General features: G+C 41.6%; 1 protein-coding gene across 1 annotated transcript in view; it reads left to right on the top strand.

The window, feature by feature from the left end:
* Window positions 1-9,213, top strand: part of PLA1A (phospholipase A1 member A) — a 62,414-nt gene that overhangs the window by 22,085 nt on the left and 31,116 nt on the right. Inside the window, exons 3-4 of the mRNA XM_015814394.1 lie at window positions 1,682-1,877; window positions 3,172-3,261. Of these exons, the coding sequence (XP_015669880.1) occupies window positions 1,682-1,877; window positions 3,172-3,261 (286 nt within the window). The remainder of the gene's footprint in view (window positions 1-1,681; window positions 1,878-3,171; window positions 3,262-9,213) is intronic.

Raw genomic sequence — 9,213 nt, 5'->3', positions numbered from 1 at the left:
GCTAATGACCCCCTATTGTTATTGTTAGTCCTTTTGGTGATTCCACATCCAGTTCCTTTGAAGTATCCTGAAGGAAGTGAGGGCCATAAAGCCCCTTTGTTCACCCCCTTCCCTTCATCCATGACAGAATCCAGGGAAGGCAGGGATGGAGTTTTTCATAGTTGCTAACTTGATATGAAATATGATTGGATTCTGACAGCCCACTTACAATAATCCAGAAAATGGACTTTTTAATGATAAAGTAGATATGTGGCATGCAAAGACCAAGGTCTATCATGTAAACCAATTAAGAGCATAGACTTAGAGAAAGAAGCCAACAGAGGGACAGACCGAACTATACAATGGAGTTTAGGAGATCCTCAAAGCCTAGAGGTAGGGATGAAAAATAGGAAAGAACAGTGAAACCTTCCCCAGGCATTAATCTGACTCTTAGAGTCATCCCCTAGCAAATTAAGATTTCCCAGTAGGCAAGAGGTGCCATCTCTGTAATCTCTGAGAGACTACAGCAGCAGGTCAATGACCCAAAATGAAGCAGGCAGCTTATTTGGCATGCTGATCTGACTGGAAGAGCTTTGAGAGCTTGTCCTTTTAGCCAAAGAGGTGAGAAAGGTGAGAAAATGTAAAAAATGTGGTTCTGCACCCAATGTGAAACAATGAGGCACGCTGAGAGAACATTACTATGAAGGGGATAGAGAATTGTAGGCCATATTGTGGGATTTAGGAATCAATCAGCTGCAACTTGATGTAAAAAAAGAGGAGATAATAAAAATAGTTCTTGAATAATTTATTTACGTGAAAGATATCAATATACTAGCTTATTTATCTGAAAAAATTTGACCTAATTTGGACTTTTTATATGGAATTTGTCCTGAAAATGTTGATGGACAGGCTACCTTTTTTCCTTTTTTTTTTTGGTGACAAGGCAAGAGATTTATTTATTTATTTTGTTAGTGCAGGTGTTGTGGCAGTTGAAAGTGGGGGAACTTTGAGTCAGAGTAGGCGAATTCTACTTTTGGTCAATTGGAGGGAAAACTGACTAACTCATTGCAAAAGTTACATAGATGGGAAGGCGCAAACAGAATGAAATCTGTCCCCTGTGGAAGTGTCTACTGTATTAAACAGCACTTTCAGGAGTAAAGTACAACTCAGAGAAATATTTCTAGCAGAAAACCTGTATTAGGTTCCAAAGGTCCTGCAATATATTTTTTTTCAAAATAAAGAGATTGTGGACATTTGTATATTACATAATTAATGTCATATAGATTTTGTTCCTTTTAGATTTCTCAATAAATTGTGCCATCTTGCTCTATAGCTTTGATCAACCTTCTGTTAGGCTATCTTGCTGACAAAACAACTAGTTGGTTTTGCAAAAGATTTAAGCAGTTCCCAATAATTATAGATGTAGAGGTTTAGCAATAGTATTGAATAAAAGTCCTATAAATAAGAGACTTTTTTTTTTACTATTTTATTCAAAGATATGTTTTCATTGTGATTTGGGTTGTTTCCTAATCCCATCTCTCAAACCTTTTTTCAAACAAAATAATAGTAATAGCAACACATAAAGGATTATGATGATTGAAGAATTTAGTATTGTTTTTGTTTCTTATGAAAAATGCCATAAGTTCAATTATGTTTCAACAGTTCAGGCTCTGTCTTCTGAATCACAAATGATCCATTTCAGGTGACCTTGTACCACACAATCACTTGCTGTCCTCCAAATTCACCAAATCAAAAGTGTAACTGGTTGCCACTTATTGTTCATCATCATGTTTCAGCTCTGGATCCAGCGGGGCCAAAATACACCAGAGCCAGCCCTGAGGAACGTCTGGATCCTGGGGATGCTCTCTTCGTAGAAGCCATTCACACAGATTCGGATAGTAAGCTAATGATCTGCTTTCCAATTATATTTCAGGGTGTTTTTTTTTTAAAGACAGTAACATTTCAGGTGTATTCATTTCTAAAATTGTTTTTGTATCCTTCTTGAAAATCATTGTTTACTATTAGCTTCTATTTTTTTAAGATGTGGTAATAATTGTAGATAATAGGTGCTGTTTCTGTGTCATAGCTATACTATTTCATCTTAGTTCTTCTGATGGGCTGACTTTGGGTTTATGGACCAACAATTCCAGGGTAGTACTATACTACCTTGTGCTCTGAATGGGGTTGAAGTCCCTCTCTCAGAAGTGGTTTGCAATCTAGGTTTCCTCCTGTTCCTGCTTAAGAAGCATTTGGTTTTGTGGCCCAAAGCTGTTTTTTTTTTTGTAAAATTACATTTTGGGTGTTAATTGTGATCATTCCAGAATTGGGAATTCTTGCTCATAGTCATGCCCTAGTCACCTCCTGCTTAGATTATTGTCAATGCTGTACAAATGGGCTGCCTGGAAAAGCACTTGAAATATAAAGCTGGTATAAAATGCAGTGGTCTGGGCTGTGATGGGGTATCTTGTTACACCGGGGTGACCCAATCCTTTGGAACTGCACTGGTTCCCAATCAGCTTCTGGTCCTTTAAGGATTCAGATATTCTCTTCTATGCATCTGCTCATCTAATCAAATCAAAGAGTATCAAACATCTTCTAAGCCCCATCTGTCTAGGGATGCCATCTGATAGGACCTTGGAAACAAACATTCTCAGCAGCGGCCCCTAATTTTAGAACATCCTCCCTACAGAAATCCACTCTATTCTTTGTCTCTTGGATTTCAGGAGAACAATTATGACCCGGCTATTCCATCTATCCCAGGAGCAATGTATTTTGCAATTGTTGGGGTGATCCGACACACAAATGGTTTGGGTCCCCCCCCCCCCCNCCCCCCCCCCCCGGTTACTGTGAAACTATTGAGATTTTTTGCCTTTTTTAAAACTTCAGTCTTTCAAAGTTCAAACTTCTTCATAATGAATTTTACAATTTGCAATTAATCAGTAATTGTAATACTTTGCACAGCTCAAATGAATGCATATTTTGTGTGTTTCAACAGTTAGCTTTCTTTTATTTGCTTGGCCACTAATTGGAACAGAATTAGATGAAATATTCTGGAAAAAAAAATTTTGTGGAAAGATGTGTTTCATGCCACTATGTAGCTACATATGTGTGATCAGTGCTTCCAGCTGCAGCTTTGCTCTAGATACTTGCATCATTTTAAAAGAAATTCTAACACAGTTTTTTTTTTTTTAGATTTTGGTATCCGAATACCCGTGGGGCACATTGATTACTATCTCAATGGAGGGAAAGATCAGCCTGGATGTTCCCGTCTCATATTATATGGTAATAATGGTTCTTGGGTGATTATTTGAAGCTTCTTTTCTGTCAAAGCAATGCAGCTTGTACAGATACAGTTGCTATAATCTCATGAGGGATATCTGTAACAATAAATGGGGATTAACAGGAGGTTTCAGAGGAGTTCAGTAAGGGATTTTAAGGGGAAGTCTCTGATAAATTTTCCCTTTGAGGGTCTTTTCCACTTTCTATTAAACCACAGCACAATCTGAGCAGGTAGCAGTTTCTTTTTTTCTGTGGAGTTCCTATGTCTATGACAGAGGCCCCCAACCTTTGGGGCACCAGGGACTGGTTCTGTGGAGAAAGAGTTTTCTGTGGACCAGAGGGGGCATGGTTTCGCATGCTCCCTACATCCAATTGATGGGGCTTCACTTGTTTGAGCTGCCCAGTTGCTGGTATGCTGTGGCCCGATGCCAGTCCATGGACCGGGGGTTGGGGACCCCTGGTCTATGAGATGCTATTAAGTAGTTTACAAAAGTTAAAATAGCTTTTTCTCCTTTCTTCTAATACTGTTCAAGGACAGTCTCAAATTATGTACAATTTGTCACTCATTATTTTGGAACAAATACAGAAGGCTGTAGTAACTGCAGAGGCAATAGAAGCAATCAGGGTAGCTATCAGCATTGGGGATATTAAAGGTCAGGCTGCTACAATTCTCTATTGACTCAAGGATAAGTGGTGAGCAGCAGTGGGAAAAGGCCCTTAATTAAGAATTTGTACTTAAATTTGGAAAACTGAGAGCCTAAGAAGGGACAAAGAAAATGCTTTTCTAATGATTTTGGCCTAATAAAATAATGCCAGCATTGTAGTCGTGGCCTGCAATGTTTGTGGCTTGGTCAGCTAGCTGAAAAAAATCTGAGATTTATTTGTAGAAAATGCAAGAGCATTTGGACAGTGAACATTTGAACTGGACATAAACTCAAATGGAGGCTATTGTGGGAAGTCAGCCCCCGCCCCGAAAGAAATATTTTTGGAAATTTTTAAAAGGCAGAATATATTCCCCTAAAGGATTTTAAAAGCAGAAACCAACCCTGCCCCCAAGTCTCTCTGTCCCAAACAGAAACCAAGTCTGCAGAATTGCAGATGTGATAATCTTGTGAGAAAGATTGGAGTCAAGAAACTGGGATTAGGAAGAAAAATTCCTAGAATCAACAGTTCCTCACACCAAAAATCTAAGAGTCATCAGCCACAGCCACAGGGAAGCAGGATTGACCTTTGGGACATAATAGGATTAACCCACCACCATCAGAATACCAGAAAGTCACACTCAGACTCAGGTCAAAGTTCATGCCACAGGAACAACTCCAAACAAAAGGCTCAAGAAAGTATAAAAACCCACTCCCTACATGTGCTCTCTCTCTTTTCTTCCAGAGCCATTTTTCTGTCTGGCTCTCCTTTTCAATAAACTGCAACCTTCTTTCTAAAGCAGTCACCATGTTGTTTATTCTTGACTTGGACTGAACCATGATGAAGACTTTTCCTTCAACAATTTGGCACCCCAGATGGGACTCCAAGCTAACCTCTCCAATGGGCTGAGACTGGTAAGCCCCATCTTGCCGGCAGCAGACCTCTTGTGTCTGTGGATGGGTTTCCCAGGCCCTGCCCATGTGGAGCCAGGGTAGTAAAGGGAGTTTTGGGTTTGAACTCAAGGGCTGCTTTGGAAAGAAGGTGAAGGTGAATACCTCTAAATTTTAACTTTAAAGCCCAGGGGAGTGAGGGAAATGTGTATATGTCTCTGTGTGTGTGAGTGAAAAGACCCTTTTCCCAATCACAGTTGGATTTTGCTTCCTCTAGCCTTTCCTAACCGCAGAAAGGATCTGTTCAAGTGGCAGACCCTGGAAAGCATGGGGGTTTGGCCAGAGTGCAGGACCTTTTGTTAGGGAAAAGGGAGAGGTTGTGTGAAAATGGAATGGAATAAGTGAATGAGAGAATTGGATTTGGGCAACTAGCTGGTAAAGTCCTGTAAGCAAAGCCCCAAGTTAGGAAATTAAGCCCTGGGCTAGGAGGGATCTATACCTCTCAGAGGCAAGCGGAGGTCCTCCCGAACTTTAGTGAGTCTGAAAACTGAAGACAGGAAGAGGAAAAGGCCAGGGAAGGAGGTGCACATATTCACTGCGGAAAGCAGCTGGAGTCCTCCCGGACCCCTTTTTGGTCTGAAAACTGATGGTGGAGTTCCCTTGGAGGGGGGGTCCATACTCTGTAAAAGGAAACAGAGTCCCCCCAAACTCTTTTTGGTTTGAAAACTGTAGACTGGGAGAGGGGCTTCACTAGGAACCCCAAAATTTGCCAGGACGCAGCGGAGATGAAGTGAATCCTTATATCGGGAATAGGGAAACATGGGAAGCTCTAGCTTGAGGGTCATAGTAGGCTCCCCAATGGGAAACTTGCTTGAGGGCTGGAATGGGAATCAGCTACCCATTCAGGCAGGTATGAAAAAGAGATAGGTAGAGAAACTATTAAAAAAAGACTTTGCTCAGGGCTTTGCTGAGAAACCAATTTGGCTAAATAAAGGAACTTAAAGGGAAAATAAGAAATAGTGATTCATATTCTCTCTCTCTCTCTCTCTCTCTCTCTCTCTCTCTCTCTCTCTCTCTCTCTCTCTCTCTCTGCAACCACGTGGTATGTTTAAGATTTGTGCCTTCCTTAATTAGAGTTAACTGAGATTTATGGTGAGAATGACTAGGATATGTAAAACTAAGATTTCTGTTTCCCTTTTCTGTTCTCTTTTCATTGTCTTTGTGTATATATGTGTGTCAAAGTCTTTGTGTGTGAGGCAAATGTGACTGTTAATTGTCTCTAATCCAAAGAGAAAAGAATTTTAAAATTCTGCTTAAAATAAGCCACCAAAAGGAAAATACCCTCACTCTGTTTGTCTGGCCAACAAACAGAGTGAAGAAAAATGTATTTGTTTGTTTGTTTTTTCTTTCTTCTCTCTTTCTCTCTCTGTACTCTTAAGAACAGCTCAAAGTTACCAGGAGGGAATGTTTTAAGTTCACCTGCTGGAAAAGTTTCACTCTTGCATTTACTGTATGTGTTGTAAATGGATTTTATCTGTCTATCCTTTTCCTGAAACACGACCAGCATTTTTCAAGTTGCAGGTCCTTAAGTCCTAACATGTTGCAAATGTTCAGTTCAGAAGTGAGACCTTTCATTTATGTTCTCTTACCAGAATCCAGCTTTCTTTTGTCCTCATCTGTGATTTCCTCATTTTGTCTGCCTATCTTTCTTTAACCACTGCGGTATTAATGCCTTTTCAAACTCTGTCTGCAAGCTACCCCCCCCCCAATTCTACTTCCCCTTTTCTTATCCTCTGTTCTCCATGCCTTTGTCTGCCTCTCCTGGGAGAGTCCACCCTGAAAGGGGGGAGGAGATCTTGTTCTCAGGTCTTTCAGCCCTACACAGATGATCCCCCAACCTTTGGAAGCAGAGCACACTGACCCAGATGCTTCCTTCATCCATTTGAGCCATGGAATTGGATTTTGAATTCAGCCATCCACTAAAAAGCCACCATGCAACCAGAGTGGAACAGATCTTCCCAAGTCCTACCATTCCCCCAGATGCCTGTGAAAGCTGCAGAGGAAGGAAGGAGTCCTGGAGCCATTGGTCCCCACATGAAACCTCAGAAGAAAACTAGGAAGACTATGGGGGGGTGGAAACTCACTGTAAGGTTTTTTTTCTTGCCCCATTTGTGTTGTAATTAAGCAGTTGAATGTATTTATGGAGTGATGGCATTTGGGAATAGTTGGCACAGCAAGTCCTGAACACTTTGGATTTCTGTCTGGTGGGAGGAAAATTTATCCAGAATGTTTGTATTGCCTGTTTTGTATTAGTAACTGCACACACACACACACGCGCACACACCATTCATAATCACATTGAGTCTATCTCTTTCACCTACCTTCAGTAAAACTCCAGCCTGATTCTTGCCCTGTGTCATTAAAACTTTGCATGTACATCTTCCTGCAAATTCCAAGGGGGAGAGAACCAGGCCCCCTCAGATGATTTGCAATTCATATGCCCTGACTAGGGAAGAAGCAGAAAAGAGATCTCCAAACCTAAGCCCTGAATATCTTGCACTGGTGGACTCAGATTGGGTGTCCTAGGGCTCACTATGTGCAATTTAAGAAAATGTAATAGCCTGGCTTTCATACTGGCTAACCTCAATTGGACATCACTAACCTGGATGAACTGAACTAAGAGCTAAGGCAGGAAACAACCCTTGAAAATGGGCAGCCAGTGGTTATGTACTGATGAAGACCATGGCTGTGAAGACTTTTGAGAGGCATGTGCTTCAAAACCTAACTGGAAGCTCAAAGTGACATCCAACATTTAAAAAGAATTGGCACAGAATATTGGACACTATAAATTTCTTTTCCATGTAACAGAACTTTTGCCCTGGCTTTAGACCTTCATGGTTGAACTCTATTAGTGCCTCCCTTTTTTGCATTAACAGTTTAAAGCTTGTTTACCAAGTCTCCCTGATCAGATAAATTTTAATCTTGTGCCAGTAAAAGTGTGTCATCCACACTATTATGGCACAAAAGGGGGATTTTTGGGAAGTCAGCCCCCTCCCTGAGAAAGAAATATTTTTGGAAATATTTAAAAGGCAGAATATATTTTCCTAAAGGATTTTAAAAGAAGAAACCAACCCCGCCCCCAAGTCTCTCTGTCCCAAACAGAAACCAAGTCTGCAGAATTGCAGATGTGATAATTTTGTGAGAAAGACTGGAGTCAGGAAACTGGGATTAGGAAGAAAGATCCCTAGAATCAATAATCCATCACACCAAAAATCTAAGAGTCATCAGCCACAGCCCCAGGGAAGCAGGATTGACCTTTGGGACATAATAGGATTAACTAACTACATCAGAATACCAGAAATGCACACTCAGACTCAAGTCAAAGTTCATGCCACAGGAACAACTCCAAACAAACAACCAACCCAGCAGCTAACGAAAGAGAAATCCAACTGGATCCTACAGAAACCTGTTGCTCAAGTCACGTCCCCCATGCAGGAGAGTGCCGAGACCCAAGCCGGACCTACCGTTGTTCTACCCTCCTATGACAGCGATGACGAAGGGGAGAACAACCCGATGGTGAGTCGACACATCCCACCTTTTTCACTATCTGCCAAACTCATAATCCCTAAGACGGGGGCACAGGTAGATTTAAAAGTGCTAATCGACTCCGGATGCTCCCAGTACGTTATTAGCTTTTCACTTGCCCTGAAAATGGGCATACGAGCAAAGCTGCTCTCCAAACCCGTGAGGTTTGAGCAAGTTGATGGCTTCCTAATGGGCAGAACTTTAATCACACAATTGACCAAACCCCTACACTTAGAAATAGGTGAGCATTGGGAGTTCATTCGTTTCATGGTGGCTCCAAAAATGACTGAGGCTATGATCCTAGGGCTAACCTGGTTGGACAAATGGAAGCCGTTTATTTGGTGGGAGAAGGGAATGAGGACTGTAAAGCTACCTATAGGACCCAAGCCCCCCACTAATTCAATGGACGTTACAAGAGATTTTAGCCCACCCAATGAGCTAGTGCGCACATGACTGCCTTATCGCAACCAGGTGAATCACTCATCCCCAGCGACTACTGGAACCTAGTGGAGGCATTTAGTGAGAAAGAATGTGACACCCTGCCTCCCCACCGACCCAATGATTGCTCCATCAAACTATTACCAGGAGCCAAACTCCCACAACCGAGGATGTATGCTATGTCCCCCCTTGAATTGGAGGAGATGCAGCGATATGTGGACAAAAACCTAGAGAGGGGATTCATTAGTAATAATAGTAATAATAGTAAAGTTGGAAGGGACCTTGAAGGTCATCTAGTCCAACCCCCTGCTCAGGCAGGAAACCCTATACCATTTCGGACAAATGGCTGTCCAGTCTCTTCTTAAAAACTTCCAGTGTTGGAGCATTCACCGCTTCTGGA

This window comes from Protobothrops mucrosquamatus, unplaced genomic scaffold (genome assembly GCF_001527695.2).
Source record: "Protobothrops mucrosquamatus isolate PMUCROS unplaced genomic scaffold, P.Mucros_1.0 scaffold_88, whole genome shotgun sequence".
NCBI lineage: Eukaryota > Metazoa > Chordata > Lepidosauria > Squamata > Viperidae > Protobothrops > Protobothrops mucrosquamatus.
Note: the sequence above shows the minus strand (reverse complement) of the source record. Positions and strands in the feature narration are given on the sequence as shown.